At 40.7% G+C, this 16,925-nt stretch overlaps 2 protein-coding genes across 2 annotated transcripts; one reads left to right on the top strand and one right to left on the bottom strand.

Moving 5' to 3' along the window:
* Positions 1-342: 342 nt before the first annotated feature.
* ccl20a.3 (chemokine (C-C motif) ligand 20a, duplicate 3) lies at positions 343-3,397 on the bottom strand. The gene is made up of 4 exons (XM_084312452.1): positions 3,209-3,397; positions 2,614-2,731; positions 1,373-1,447; positions 343-652 (listed from the first exon to the last, which is right to left on the bottom strand). The coding sequence occupies exons 1-4, from the start codon at positions 3,294-3,296 to the stop codon at positions 610-612; spliced, it is 324 nt and encodes a 107-aa protein (XP_084168578.1). The 5' UTR covers positions 3,297-3,397; the 3' UTR covers positions 343-609.
* A 2,841-nt stretch (positions 3,398-6,238) lies between these two features.
* LOC311227622 (E3 ubiquitin-protein ligase TRIM35-like) lies at positions 6,239-16,601 on the top strand (the record flags this gene model as incomplete). Its single annotated transcript, XM_084313344.1, has 6 exons — positions 6,239-6,244; positions 12,296-12,460; positions 13,212-13,307; positions 14,406-14,636; positions 14,937-14,959; positions 15,938-16,601. 6 exons carry the CDS (start codon positions 6,239-6,241, stop codon positions 16,599-16,601), a joined length of 1,185 nt encoding a protein of 394 aa, XP_084169470.1.
* Between the last annotated feature and the right edge of the window lie 324 nt (positions 16,602-16,925).

The raw sequence follows: 16,925 nt of genomic DNA, 5'->3' as shown, positions 1-16,925 counted from the left end.
CAGTGAGTGAATGTGTGAGTGAACGGGGTAAAATGTGAGGAACAAATTGTAAAGCGCTTTGGATAAAAGCGCTATATAAAAAAGCAGCCATTTACCATTTATATTGTATAGTGTTATTCCTCTTTTACTACTTTTTTACTGTATGAAGCACATTCTCAGGGGCTCATACAGAACCAAGCATTTCACTGTAAAGTACATGTACCTTATATGTGACAAATAAAAACAAACTTGAACTTGAACGTGTTTGTTTTTCAGCATGACAGGGGAATGTCTTTAGTGTGATGTCACTCGTCTATATCTCATTAAAAGCCCACAAAAATCCAACCAATTCAGGTCTTTTATTTTAAGGAAAACATTTATTGTAGCAATGTAACAAAATATACAAACAAGGACTATTAATATATAACAGTAAAAAGAAATGCCAACATTATTTACCGCTCTTACAACTGAGCTCATATCCTTATTGTTGCATAGCAAAACACATTTTTCTTTTATACAGTATGAACAGTATTTTTGTTTAACAAAATACAAGAACAAATTGGGATTTTTTTTTTTTTTATCCCAGATGGAAGGGGTGGACGATGATGTCAGTCACTGCAGGAGTTATCACTAGGCCTTGGAGGTCTTGTCATGGACCTTTTGTGCAGCATTCCTGAAATGTGGATTTAGGATATCAATAATTAATCCAGCCAAAAGCAAATATATATACATATTTGTATACATTTTTTTGTGATCAAATCTTTTTTATTTCACATAACATATAACAAGACATACCATAACACAATAATAATAATGTAGAGAATAATTGAAGGAAAAAATCTAATTAAATAAGACAAAATAAAAATATACATACCATAATTATCAAACATGTAGCAACACAATCTTATACCATTGGGTTTGTAAAATTGTCAGTTTCCTTTCATTTATTATTATTACCTATAATCCTTTACAAATTTGATCACTTGATCACAGTATCTCTCTCTCTCTCTCTTTATATATATATTTGATCTATATCTATATCTATTAGGGATGTCCGATATTATCGGCCGATATCGGCATTAAAATGTTTTTTTTTTTTTTTTTTTTTTACATTTCCATAACCTTTATTTAACCAGGCAAGCAAGTAAGAACAAATTCTGATTTTATGTAATGTTAATTACCTGAAATTATTCAATTTTTTGGGGGGGAAACCCTGCATATATCGGTTGATATCGGTATCGGAAATTAAGAGTTGGACAATATCGGTATATCGGTATCGGTAAAAAAGCCAATATCGAGCATCCCTAATATCTATATATACAATTATGTAAATTAATCTTATTTTAGTGTGTGTGTGTGTGTGTTAAATAGTTTATCTGGTTGGGAATCTCACCTTAAACGGTTGATGTGGTTCATCACCCACCTCAGCGTGGGATCTGTGCACGCTTTGCCCTTTTTGGTGTGGAAACTGTAAAGAAACACAATAACATTGTATTGTGAATGGTGCATTTATATAGCGGTTTTATCCAAAGCGCTTTACAATTTTTTTTTTTACATTTACCCCCCCCCCCCCCCCCCCCATTGTCATTAAGCATTGTCATTAATGCATTGTAACTTCTGTGCTTGAAGTAAGGTAGCCTATAGCACCGTTCTATACATACTGGGGGACACTGGGTATATATACTGGGGGACACTGGGTATACATACTGGGGGACACTGGGTATATATACTGGGGGACACTGGGTATATATACTGGGGGACACTGGGTATATATACTGGGGGACACTGGGTATATATACTGGGGGACACTGGGTATATATACTGGGGAACACTGGGTATACATACTGGGGGACACTGGGTATATATACTGGGGGACACTGGGTATATATACTGGGGGACACTGGGTATAATACTGGGGGACACTGGGTATACATACTGGGGGACACTGGGTATACATACTGGGGAACACTGGGTATATATACTGGGGAACACTGGGTATATATACTGGGGGACACTGGGTATACATACTGGGGGACACTGGGTATATATACTGGGGAACACTGGGTATATATACTGGGGGACACTGGGTATACATACTGGGGGACACTGGGTATACATACTGGGGGACACTGGGTATACATACTGGGGAACACCATGGCTAGATCCACCATTGCACCCTTTCATTATGAATTGAAAATGGGGGACCCTGATGTAAACAAGACGAAAGTCTTTCTCTGGTCTGCATCCCCTTAACAATTGTGTGTATTGAGCCGTACTGTATTGTACCCATTCTGCAATCTGTTAAATAAAGTTTTCATTCAATCAATCACCACCGCGGCATGCAATCCATTCTTTGTATACCGGCCATGGGGGAAGTATATATGTAACGGACGGCACCGCGAAGTGCAGTCACGAAGGGCTGGGGGGGGTGAGTAGCGGTGCTATGGAGTTAAACTCACTCTCATCCTCAAAAGACAGATAGACACGTTGCAAAGCAGTGAGTTCACCTCTTGGTATAACGGTCTGTGCTGTTGCCCGCGGCGTGGGGGAGACCACGGGTTCGAAACTCCCTCTGGGCATCGAAAGTTTAAGGTGACGATGTCACAACCGTTACACTGGGTATGATATACTCACATGATGGAGTTGATGGGACACAGCTCCTTGTCAGTCTGGAGGGAGTAGCCTTGGATCAGGTCAAATGGAATCCGGCCCTCGCTGTAACTTCTGCAGCATCCCTTCTTAGACCTCGGTGCTGCGGGGGTCAACGGAGGACATTTTATTATTCAGATATTCCAGGAGGAAGGTGCGAGAGAGAGAGAGAGAGAGAGAGAGAGAGGGAGAGAGAGAGAGATATGAGAGAGAGAGAGATATGGAGATAGGAGGGGGAGAGAGAAATAGCGAGTGAGAGAGAGATAGGGGGGGAGAGAGAGAGAGAGAGGGAGATAGGGGGGAGAGAGAAAGAGAGAGAGAGAGAGATAGGGGGGAGAGAGAAAGAGAGAGAAAGAGAGAGAGAAAGAAAGAGAGAGAGAGAGAGAGAGAGAGAGAGAGAGAGAGAGAGAGAGAGAGAGAGAGAGAGAAGGAGAGCGAGAGAGATACAAATGGTAATAAAAATCTATACCGTCAATAATACTGCGTCTAAGTGGTTGATTATGTTGCCCAAGTAAAACTTATCCATTCACCCCCCGCACCCGTCATGCGCAGACCCGCCCCGCCCCTCCTCAGTCCTCACCTGCAGACGTGTGTGTGGCGGACAGGCCGACGACCAGGAGCATGAGGGCCATCATCGTGGGAGCTCTCGTCACCAGCAGGGCCATCATGTCTTCTTCTTGTTCTGTGGTGGTGGACTTGGCGGTATAGTTTTGAGCTGGCCTGGGGGTCTGTCTGTGCTGCCGGCTCCAGGTGAAGCTGTTGTAGAGAGAGAGTGTGGAGAGAGCTGTTCATCCCTGCAGGCAGCCCCAGGGTATATATACACACCCCCACAGAACAGGTGACCGGGTTTTTTTTTCTCAAACCACACCGTCACAGCGATGTCACCACTGCAGAAATTCCCCCACACTCCTTTCTTTCCCCGGTGGCGGTGAGAAAGAGGAACAGCCGCCAAGAAGGAGGTATAGAGGTTGTTAGATAGCATGCTATTGTTGTTATTCATAAATATATTCATCAATAAATCCGTATAAATGCGGACCTTTGGGGACAGAGCGTTCAGTGTGGCAGCTCAGCTCCCTCCCACCCTCTGGAACTCTCAAAGAGCACCTATACGGGAGACTGCAATTCGAAACTGGCCCCTGTAAATGTCCAAACTCAACCCCCTCCAATGTACAGTTTCCCCCAAAATGTTCAATCAATCAATCAATCAATCAATCAATCAATCAATCAATTCAATCAATCAAACTCCCTCCCTGCAGAACTCTGCAACGCCCCAACTCTGGACTCATTCACAAAACTGCTCAAACTCCCACCTCTTCAACTTGGCCTTTAACCCCTAATTTCTCACTTTGTATGTTGTGTCTGTCCACTATGTTGTTACTTTTGTTATTTCCCCCCCCCTATGTAAAGCGACCTTGGGTCTTTTGAAAGGCGCTATATTAAACGAAGCTATTATTATTATTAATAAAGGGAAGTGCTCGAAATAATGTGAATGTGTGCGTAATTGTGTTGATGCTTTGAAATTAATGATTGATGTATGATTTATGGCTCATATTGTACACCTTGGCTGTGACTGGGTGTCTACTGTATAACTACTATTATGTAACCATAAACCACGGCATATCTTATAATAAACATACAATTTAAAATACTGCATAATAATAATAATAATAATATTATTATTGTCCTTTATTCAACCACCCATTGAGATCAGGATCTCTTTTCCAAGAGAGACCTGTGTGCAAAAGACTACACCTACCCCCAACCCCTGCATCACTTACATTTTCACATCTGTACACACCTATATTTTAGTATTATTAATTTTATATATATTTTTTAAATGTTCTCTCTGTCTTGTCTCTAAGTTGTCTCCCTCTCTCTGTATTATCCCCACTATGTCGTCATTGTGAAAGTCCATGTACTGTGTTTGTCCGTATGCTATAATGCCATGTATGTAAAGTGCTTTGAGATGCCTAATGTAAGGCGCTATATACAATTAATGTATTATTATTATTATTATTATTATTATTATTATTATTATTATTATTATTATTATTATTATTATTATTATTATTATTATTATTATTATTATATTATATTATTATTATTATTATTATTATTATTATTATTATTATTATTATTATTATTATTATTACACAACCACATCGGACAAACAGGTTCAGTTCAGACGTGACTGACCTCAATAGTCGAACACCAGACAAATAAGTTTGATCAAAGGAAATCAAAAGGAAACAATTACAATCAACATCTAAAATGTCGGAATGAAATGTTCAAGTTTTTATTTTTTTATTGTTTTTTTTTTTTTTACCAAACTTTGTTTTTACACATGGTGTAGCTAAAGCACCCAGAGCTGCAGGGAGAAGGAACAATTTAATCATGACAATTAAATTAAATAACCACAATGTCAAACGTCATAATACAGAACAAGGGAGTTGAAGGGACAGGCCCGTCTGTGATTCACGGGGCTGAATGGAGACGGTATGAGAATAATGCCCACAGGGACAATGGCAGAGCACTTCACAATAGCAGCGATTAACGAGCGTTGTTCAATTATCCCTCGTTCCCCATGCAGAGCAGAACAACCCCCTCAGAACCAGAATGTTGTTGGAAAGTCCGGGGGAAGTTTAGAAGGTGTGACACTTTCAGGAAGTAAACTTGGACATATAGTGTTACTGTTTATACAGCACACACCATAACAAGATCCCCCGCATTTCATTGTATACTTGTACGCCGTGACAAATAAAACTCTTGACTTGACTTGACAATATTAAATTAGATTAGATTCAAATATATTGTCATTATACAGCACAAGTACAGTACAATGAAAATAAGTATCAGTTTGAGTGCAAATGTAACAGTGCAATACTAATATTATGATGTACAGGTGATTAAACTGGGTATAAAATATATAAATGAGTAGTATGTATTAGATGTATTTTAGATGTATGTACATAATTATAGTATTAATATGTACAGTGATACAGGTATAAAGACACTATGGTAGTAAATCACACTGGCCAGCAGTGAAACTAGTAAGAGTATGTAAGGGATATTATGTACAGATATAGATATAGAATCTACAAATATGAAAAAAATGATTATATGCAGGTATGTACAGACAGATGTGTATATTTATATATATTTTCATTTCAAACCTTTACTTATACTCGTGAAAGCACTGAGGTTTCCCTCATTTACAGATGACGAGTTAACAAAGGACACAAACATCATAACAGTTAATAATTACAATGAATTACAATTACTACAATGATGGATTAAAAACAATTACATGATTCAGTACATAGGTCAAGTGCAATGCCTTTAAACTCCATGAACGACGGGAATGTTCCGAGCTTTAGAGTCTTTTGCAGGGTATTCCATGTGTACGGAGCATCGTAGGAGAAGGCAGACTTTCCAAGCTCAGACCGAACTCGAGGCACCCTGAGCACAAGCCGATCATTCGAACGAGTTTGATACTGTATATATATACAGTATATATAAATATATGGTATATACAGCATTATTGTACATGCTATCAGAGTTATGGGTTATATGCAGGTGTTTACAGTAAGTAGGTATATAGAAGGATAATATGCAGGTACGTACAGAGAGATGTGGATATATATATATATACACGGTAAGAATACATATATATATATATAAATATATGGAATATGCAACATTATTGTACATGCTATCATACAGAGTTATATGGGTTATATGCAGGTGAGAGTTAACCATCTGTAGTGTGGTAGTGAAAGGGTTAAATATACTGTAAAGAATACATTTAAAAAGAGCACGTGCCCTGATGACATACATGTGGGCTGCCACAAGTAGGCTGGGTGGAGGTTGTAGAGTTGTCTTCTAGGTCAATGGAACACATGGCAGTCTAATCTAATGCCTTGTGTGAAACGGAACAAGTGCACATGGTGTAAATTAAATAGGTCACAATTAGGGATGCTCGATATTGGCTTTTTTACCGATACCGATATACCGATATTGTCCAACTCTTAATTTCCGATTTACCGATATCAACCGATATCAACCGATATATGCAGGGTTTCCCCCCCAATTTTCTTTTTTATAATTTCAGGTAATTAACATTACATATCTCTTGTAGTGGAATTAACACAACATTATGCATACTTTTGACAATAAATAAAATCAGAATTTGTTCTTACTTGCTTGCCTGGGTAAATAAAGGTTGTTAAAGAAATGTTAAAAAAATTAAAACCGATACCGATATTTTCCGATATCACATTTTAATGCCGATATTGGCCGATAATATTGGTAGGCCGATAATATCGGACATCCCTAGTCACAATGGATGGTATTTATATTTCCTCCAAATCTACGGCGTCATTATCTTTTCTACAAAAACTGTAACCTTCTTTGCACAGGTTGCAAGTAGACATGATAAAGTCATTTTGAGATTATTTATTTATGTACTTAACCTTTATTTCACCAGGTAAGACGCTTGAGCTCAAAGAGCTCTTTTTTTTGCAACACCTGACAGAAAACAACAACAAACAAGAAGCAACCATACATAACATAGATGATATACAGTACAACCATACAGGACAGTAAATGAACATGAGATGATATACACTACATTTGCATAAGTCGTTTGACGTGTTGAGCTCTAATAAATGACAGTAATCACGGCTGTTCTCAATCTACCTTGTGTATCTACTGTGTCCCTTTCACTACCACACTACAGAAGGTTAACCCTTTCACTACCACACTACAGAAGGTTAACCATTTCACTACCACACTACAGAAGGTTAACCCTTTCACCACCACACTACAGAAGGTTAACCTTTCACTACCACACTACAGAAGGTTAACCTTTCACTACCACACTACAGAAGGTTAACCTTTCACTACCACACTACAGAAGGTTAACCCTTTCACTACCACACTACAGAAGGTTAACCTTTCACTACCACACTACAGACGGTTAACCCTTTCACTACCACACTACAGAAGGTTAACCCTTTCACTACCACACTACAGAAGGTTAACCTTTCACTACCACACCACAGACGGTTAACCCTTTCACTACCACAACACAGAAGGTTAACCCTTTCACTACAATACTACAGAAGGTTAACCTTTCACTACCACACTACAGACGGTTAACCCTTTCACTACCACACTACAGACGGTTAACCTTTCACTACCACACTACAGAAGGTTAACCTTTCACTACCCCCGTCTCGAGAGTCTGTCCTATATATCAAAACGTAGGAGTCCCTCGACAGAGAGAGAGAGATAACCCTCAAGGTCGGCCTACAAATGGAATGCAGATATGGCAGTAGATATGGCATATTGTAGACGGTGAGGTCACTACACCTGGTTATATACTAGAGAGGTGAGGTCACTACACCTGGTTATATACTAGAGAGGTGAGGTCACTACACCTGGTTATATACTAGAGAGGTGAGGTCACTACACCTGGTTATATACTAGAGAGGTGAGGTCACTACACCTGGTTATATACTAGAGAGGTGAGGTCACTACAGCTGGTTATATACTAGAGAGGTGAGGTCACTACACCTGGTTATATACTAGAGAGGTGAGGTCACTACACCTGGTTATATACTAGAGAGGTGAGGTCACTACACCTGGTTATATACTAGAGAGGTGAGGTCACTACACCTGGTTATATACTAGAGAGGTGAGGTCACTACACCTGTTATATACTAGAGAGGTGAGGTCACTACACCTGGTTATATACTAGAGAGGTGAGGTCACTTCACCTGGTTATATACTAGAGAGGTGAGGTCACTACACCTGGTTATATACTAGAGAGGTGAGGTCACTTCACCTTCACTACACCTGGTTATATACTAGAGAGGTGAGGTCACTTCACCTGGTTATATACTAGAGAGGTGATGTCACTTCACCTGGTTATATACTAGAGAGGTGAGGTCACTACACCTGGTTATATACTAGAGAGGTGATGTCACTTCACCTGGTTATATACTAGAGAGGTGAGGTCACTACACCTGGTTATATACTAGAGAGGTGAGGTCACTACACCTGGTTATATACTAGAGAGGTGAGGTCACTACACCTGGTTATATACTAGAGAGGTGAGGTCACTATACCTGGTTATATAGTAGAGGGGTGAGGTCACTACACCTGGTTATATACTAGAGAGGTGAGGTCACTACACCTGGTTATATACTAGAGAGGTGAGGTCACTACACCTGGTTATATAGTATAGGGGTGAGGTCACTACACCTGGTTATATACTAGAGAGGTGAGGTCACTACACCTGGGCCCTCATGCATCAACGTGTTCTACGCACAGATCTGTGCTTACCCTGTGCGTACGATCATTTCTAAGCAAAGAGTGGGATTCATCAACTTCAACTTGAACTTGACTTTGTGCGTACATCTACGCACTTTTCAGACCTGGCGTACCTAGCGCCCAGTGGTAGAATATATTATTACAACAAGGAAATGAGCTTCTGTGCATAATAACACTGGCACGTTCTGTACGAACCGTAGTTCATTATAGTTCATTGTAAAATAGCAACAGTAGTGTAATTATGGTCAAAACCCTATAAATAGCATTTGGAATAATAGATCTTTCTCTCAGAATGAATGCAGCATGGTTTATATAGCGTTATCGGAATATATAAGTAGGCTACTGACTGACTGCGCTCCGCGTAGCTTGATTGATTGATTGATTGAAAAGTTTATTAACAGATTGCAGAATGGGTACAGTACAGTACAGCTCAGTACATACAATTGTTAATTGGGGATGCAGACCAACTTTCGTCTTGTTTACATCAGGGTCCCCCATTTTCAATTCATCATAAATCATAAAGCTCAACTCGTTATTATTCTGCGCAGACCGCAGAAACACGGGAACGTTTTGATTATATTTAAAAGGCTTTACGTTAAACGAAACAAGTGGAACTTCGAAGCTGTAAGCAGAATACAAGTCATATTAATATAGTGTTCTTCCCCCTTTTTACTGTATAAGAAAGAATAGAAAACGCATTGCAATGACACTATAGTGGACAGACTATGTATATGATGGGATTCAAGTTCATGTATTGAAAGGCAGGCTATCATACATGCAGTGAGATTCATTGTTCTTGTATATGCTCTCGTATTATATTGTTTATATAGGCTACCCAATACTGACATCAAAATAGATTGTAGTATGCCTCTAGAAATCATATGCAGCAGGTCGAAAATTGACGGGAGATCCATCGCGATTTGGAATAAAATTGAGGAGAACTTTAATCCATGGGGTATTAATCAAACAACACGGGAAAAGGCAGTCATATTCCAGCGCGGTCTTTATTAGCCGACAACAAAATAGATGCATCTAAAAATCATAGCCAATCGAACACAACTAATAAAGGCATTCATATTACAAGCACGGTTATAATGACACACAACGAACGCCAAACAGTGGTCAACGAACGGTCTTTATTAGTATTTTGAGCTGTCCAGGCAGAATTGCAGCAATGGTCTTAGGGAGCCGTTGATATCTGACATCACCGTTTACAAATCCGCCTTTTATTTATCCCACAATACGCGATAGTGTCTTCTTGGTTCGACAGCAGTGAATTCTCCGTGGAGTTTCTCGGAGTCCCGCTCGGGTCGGTCCATTATTTCACATCCCATGGGGGGTGTTTCCTCATTTTCATGACCATATATGGATAATCATGCACGAGCATTGACGGTAGAACAAAGTGGTATTCATCAACACGGAGGACCATAGAGCCTGCGTACGCACGTGTGATGAATGCCGACTTCCCTGTGCGTACGCTAGTTCTACATTCCGTGCTTACGTGTGGAAGTAGGTCAAGTTCAAAGTCCACGTTGATGCATGAGGGCCCTGGTTATATACTAGAGAGGTGAGGTCACTACACCTGGTTATATACTAGAGAGGTGAGGTCACTTCACCTGGTTATATACTAGAGAGGTGAGGTCACTTCACCTGGTTATATACTAGAGAGGTGAGGTCACTTCACCTGGTTATATACTAGAGAGGTGAGGTCACTTTACCTGGTTATATACTAGAGAGGTGAGGTCACTACACCTGGTTATATACTAGAGAGGTGAGGTCACTACACCTGGTTATATACTAGAGAGGTGAGGTCACTACACCTGGTTATATACTAGAGAGGTGAGGTCACTATACCTGGTTATATACTAGAGAGGTGAGGTCACTACACCTGGTTATATACTAGAGAGGTGAGGTCACTTCACCTGGTTATATACTAGAGAGGTGAGGTCACTTCACCTGGTTATATACTAGAGAGGTGAGGTCACTACACCTGGTTATATACTAGAGAGGTGAGGTCACTACACCTGGTTATATACTAGAGAGGTGAGGTCACTACACCTGGTTATATACTAGAGAGGTGAGGTCACTTCACCTGGTTATATACTAGAGAGGTGGGCGTGACCACTTCACCTGGTTATATACTAGAGAGGTGGGCGTGGCTAGGTGAATGGTAGGTGCATGAAAAGTTCTCTCAACGAACGCCCACAGGCGCGAGCATAGTCCAATAGGCGAAGCAAGACGCTTTGCCAGTAATGACATAACTAGGATTATAACCTTTGATATACAGGTGATAAACATCAGTGTTTCTACACTCCTCATCGACCGACACCCGCCTGCTCCAGATAAAACCCACAGCTCGTACTGAAGGAGTAGGACTAGCTTTAGACAAACACAGGAAGGACTAGTGTAGAGGAGCCAAAGCTATATATTTAGGTTATGGTATATTATATATGAATGTTTATGTTTATTTTTATATCCTTACATTGAAACGGCATTAGGAATGTTGATTGGATTTAGATAAAGTCATTGAACCGTCTTATTTGTCATAATAGAACATTCTAGAACATTTGTGATGTCACAGTAGGATGTCATAATAGAACATTCTAGAACATTGGTGAAGTTTCATAGCCGAATGTTCTAGAACATTGGTGATGTCATCATATGATGTCATGACCGAACATTCTAGAACGTTTGTGTATCTATATATATTCAGCAATTCTCTCTGCCAGGTCATGTGCATCTTGAAACAGTGCTGAGCAGTACTGAACCGATAGACTAAACAGCATAGGCGGTGATTTGGAGACTGGACCTTGTAGTAGTAACGTGAATATTTAGGAAAAAAGCTTTGGGACCGCTTCTGTAAAGAAAGACTTCGCTGTGGAAGAGAAATAAACCATTTTGATGTCTTTGTTTTACACTGGAGCGGCTGTGGACATTATTTGTCTTTATCAACGCACATACTACTCACGAGTAAGCAACTTTAACCAGTAGAATGGAACGTCAGCCCTCATAACTAGTGATCAAACAGTGACTTCAACCAGCTGCTGACTGAATCTAAGTAAGTTTATAACAAAAGTTAAAGTAAACTTCAGGGAGCTTTCCAGAGGAGGGAGTGTTACTGAGAGACAAAATGGCTTTGTCTCATTGTGAAGAGGATCTGTCTTGTCCTGTGTGCCGTGACATCTACACAGATCCTGTCCTCTTGTTGTGTAGCCACAGCTTCTGTAAAGCCTGTCTGCAACAATACTGGAGAGACAGAGAAGACAAGAACTGTCCACTTTGTAAGGAAGTCTCTTCAATTTTAAATCCTCCTCGTATCTTGGCTTTGAAGAACCTGTGTGAGGCCTTCAGGGAGAGAAGCCAGGGAGCTCCAGCAGGTTCTGAGGTGCTCTGCAGTCTGCACAGACTCCAGCTCATCTGTGTGGTGTGTCCGTCCTCCAGAAAACGCAAGAGACACAACTGCTGCCTCATAGAGGAAGCTTCGGAGGATCACAAGGTATGGCAAAATCATTATTATATTAATTTATTCAATCTTTAATTATACTCAATAAATACACAGAGTAAACATTGTTGTCACATTGTTAATGAATACAGAAACATTAGACAATCAGAACAATTAGATGGGATTAGATTCAGACACTGATGTTGGAGTTGATTTATTTTTGTCCACAACGTAGGAGGTGTGGGAGTCAATGTCAGTGTGGGAGTCAATGTCAGTGTGAGAGTCAATGTCAGTGTGGGAGTCAATGTCATTATGAGAGTCAATGTCAGTGTGGGAGTCAATGTCAGTGTGGGAGTCAGTGTCAGTGTGGGAGTCAATGTCAGTGTGGGAGTCAATGTCAGTGTGGGAGTCAATGTCAGTGTGAGAGTCAATGTCAGTGTGGGAGTCAATGTCAGTGTGAGAGTCCATGTCAGTGTGAGAGTCAATGTCATTATGGGAGTCAATGTCAGTGTGGGAGTCAATGTCAGTGTGGGAGTCAATGTCAGTGTGGGAGTCAATGTCAGTGTGGGAGTCAATGTCAGTGTGGGAGTCAATGTCAGTGTTGGAGTCAATGTCAGTGTGGGAGTCAATGTCAGTGTGGGAGTCAATGTCAGTGTGGGAGTCAGTGTCAGTGTGGGAGTCCAGGGTGGCCTGGGTGGCAAACGTACTCCAGTCCGTGAGTTGACCGGTGCTGCAGCACAGAGTCCTCAGACCTGCATCTTTCAAGTGAAATACATCATGAATGAATGAATGAATTCCATTGCAGAAGCAGCTCCAGGCTCCACTGAAGACCTTACGTGACAAGCTACAGGCCTTTAAAGAAATCAAACAAACATGCGTCCGCACAGCAGAACACATAAAGGTACAAATATTCTGTATTAATGATAAATGATTTACTGTAAGGTTGCAGCTGCACTCAACCTACACACAGTAAAAATAAGTGCCCTATTGTACATTTGTAGTCCATTGTGGGAGAGACATGATTTTTAACCCCCCTACTGTATATTTCAGTTAGTTAGATAGTAAATTATAACACTACCTTATGCATACTGCACCTTATGTGACACTGTGAATGCTGTATAGTTAGTTAGATAGTAAATTATATTGACTTACTTCTAGGGATGTCGGCCGATTAAAATGTGATATCGGAAAATATCAGTATCGTTATTTTTTTTTTTACATTTCTATAACCTTTATTTACCCAGGCAAGCAAGTAAGAACAAATTCAGATTTAATTTATTGTCAAAAGTATGCATAATGTTGTGTTAGTTCCACAACAAGAGATATGTAATGTTGATTACCTGAAATTATTCCGTTTTTTGGGGGGGAAACCCTGCATATATCGGTATCGGTTGATATCGGTATATCGGTATCGGTAAAAAAAGCCAATATCGAGCATCCCTACTTATTTCCTTAAACTTATTTGTTTACACTGCTTGTGTTGTTTTTACTACCTGTGCTCAAATACATAGCACCCCTCCCCTGAAAGTTTGGTGTGAAACTGAACGATGGTCTGTGTGATTGCCATGAAATGCAACAGCATTGCTTGGTCTCTGTGAAATATCTGTCTATGACCTTGTTGTATTTAAAAGCCTCTTGTTTTATACATTGTAGATAATAAATAGCACGATCTCTCTTTCTCTCTCTCTCTCTCTCTCTCTCTCTCTCTCTCTCTCTCTCTCTCTCTCTCTCTCTCACGTTCCGAGACTCGTGCAGTGTTATGACTTGTCATAAGTGAATTGTATATAGAAACATCTCACCAAAATTTACTTGCACAACTGATTTTTATTTATTTTTTAATCTACGACCTTACAGCCACTGACCACGCTCCACAAATGTGTCCCCTCCACCATTGAAAACTAAATTATGCCCTTGCCCCCCCCCCCCATCCTGCTATGATGCCTGAATTTCCCCAAGGGGATCAATAAAGGAATATCTTATCTTATCTTATAATCTCCAGGTCCAGGCCCTGCACACAGAGAAGCAGATTAAGAAGGAGTTTAAGAAGCTTCACCAGTTTCTCCACGAGGAAGAGGAGGCCAGGGTAGCTGCACTGAAGGAGGAAGAGGAGCAGAAGAGCCAGACGATGAAGGAGAAGATTGAGGGGCTGGACAGAGAGATGTCAACCCTTTCAGACACAATCAGAGCCATAGAGCAGGAGCTGAACGCTGAACACGTCTCCTTCCTGCAGGTCAGGACTGGTCTCTCTTCAGTTCATAGGGAATGATGCTGAGGATGTTTAGTACACTGTAAAAACTGGGATTGGGGTTCATTCATATTTATTAAATAAGTATTAGTAACCTATACATAATAAAAAAGACTATGTGCCGTTTGAAATAGAATTGAGCTGAATTCAATGCATTTGAACCATTTATGAATTGCATTTTACACAGTTTTAGTTGAATACAATTAGCTGATAGTTTAAAAGTGACCAGATGACGCTCAGTTTTTACAGTGTCGTGTTTAACTTGATCTGTCTTTACCTCCATAGAACTACAAGACCACACTGAAAAGGTAAGTGATTTCTCTCTCTTTTTGTCGCTCTCTTTCTCTCTCTCATCTCTATCTCTTTTTATCTCTCTTTTTCTCAATTTCTCTTTCTTTCTATCTTTCTCTCCTTTCTCTCTCTCTCCTTTCTCTCTGACTCTCTTTCCATGACTGCCCCCATGTTAACCCTTTCACCGCTGCACTACCAAAACGGTTAACCCTTTCACTGCGACAATACACAGAAGGTTAACCCTTTCACTGCCACAAAACAGCCGGTTAACCCGGCGACCGTCGGTTGTGTGATAGTAAAGGGTTAACCTTCTGTCGTGTGGCAGTGAAAGGGTTAACGGGCGTCGCTGTTCACCACGGCCGTGGGTGGGTGCGCGACTCGCGGGCCGGAAGCGAAGTTCTTTTTCCGCTCCGGTTGGATTCAGAGGCGTGCACCACACGCATTTTCACAGAAATACACTCAACATCTGCATTATTACCACACATATAGATGTTGTTCAACCAGCTAATGTGTCTGTAACTCTCCCAATACAAATAAACCATATTACTATACTTTATCAGGAGTACGTCACACTGATCATCATTCTAAAATGCATTCTAACATTCTAATTAATGAGATAATAACGGGTTATACATGCAAAATGGACACTGGAACTGGAAATCTTTTATTTAAATTTTTTTTTATCTTCAAACGGGGACTGACTTCAACTTCAACTTTAAATTACTTTATTTTCGTTTGGGAACTACATTTGTGCAGTGGTTGAAAGACAAACATACAGTCACAATACATAGACACTCACCACTATAATTTTTTTTATTTATTTAATACAATTTATTGTGTATTGTGTATTTATTGATTGAGTGGAAATGATTGTATTAGAAACATGATGGAGAAGAGATGGAATACAGTTATTTTTATGGAAATCAATATCTCTCTCTTCTCTGCGGCTCTGAAGCTAAGCCCACAGCAGGACTGACTCTTGAATGTTCTTCCAGAGCTCAGTGCAACCTGCCTCGTCCACAGCTGGTCTCAGGAGCGCTGATAGACGAGGCCAAACACCTGGGCAACCTGGCCTTCAGAGTCTGGGAGAAGATGAAGGAGAGGGTCAAGTTCACTCTTGTCACTCTGGACCCAAACACTGCACCACCCTGGTTCTCTATATCTGATGATCTGACCAGTGTGAGAGACACAGACACAGAGCAGCAGCTCCCTGACAACCCAGAGAGGAACATTAAGTATAACATTGTTCTGGGTTCTGAGAGCTTCAGCTCAGGGAAACACAGCTGGGAGGTGGAGGTGGGAGACCATCCTCTCTGGTCTATAGGTGTAGCTAAAGAGTCATTTGACAACAAGAGAGAGGGGCTAGTGGCATCACCACAACATGGTATCTGGGCTCTATGTTATAGGAGAGGTACGTACTATAATGGTCCGGATCAGATCCTCACAGTGAAGAGGAGCCTCCAGAGGATCAGAGTACAGCTGGACTATAACGTGGGGAAGCTGTCCTTCTACGACCGTGAAGACATGACTCACATCTGCACTCATGAACACACCTTCACTGAGAAACTCTACCCATACTTCAATATAGGAGAGGCTGGTGATGCCAAACACCCTGATATAAACATCTGCCCATCAGAGGTGTCTCTCTCTGTGATATAGTCATGACAGTGAGGTGTGTGTGTGTGTGTGTGTGTGTGTGTGTGTGTGTGTGTGTGTGTGTGTGTGTGTGTGTGTGTGTGTGTGTGTGTGTGTGTGTGTGTGTGTGTGTGTGTGTGTGTGTGTGTGTGTGTGTGTGTGTGTGTGTGTGTGAGAGTGTGTGTGTGTGTGTGTGTGTGTGTGTGTGTGTGTGTGTGTGTGTGTGTGTGTGTGTGTGTGTGTGTGTGTGTGTGTGTGTGTGTGTGTGTGTGTGTGTGTGTGTGTGTGTGTGTGTGTGTGTGTGTGTGTGTGTGTGTGTGTGTGTGTGTGTGTGTGTTCGGGACCGAT

The sequence above is a fragment of the Notolepis coatsorum genome (genome assembly GCF_963971535.1).
Source record: "Notolepis coatsorum genome assembly, chromosome: 4".
Lineage (NCBI taxonomy): Eukaryota > Metazoa > Chordata > Actinopteri > Aulopiformes > Paralepididae > Notolepis > Notolepis coatsorum.
Note: the sequence above shows the minus strand (reverse complement) of the source record. Positions and strands in the feature narration are given on the sequence as shown.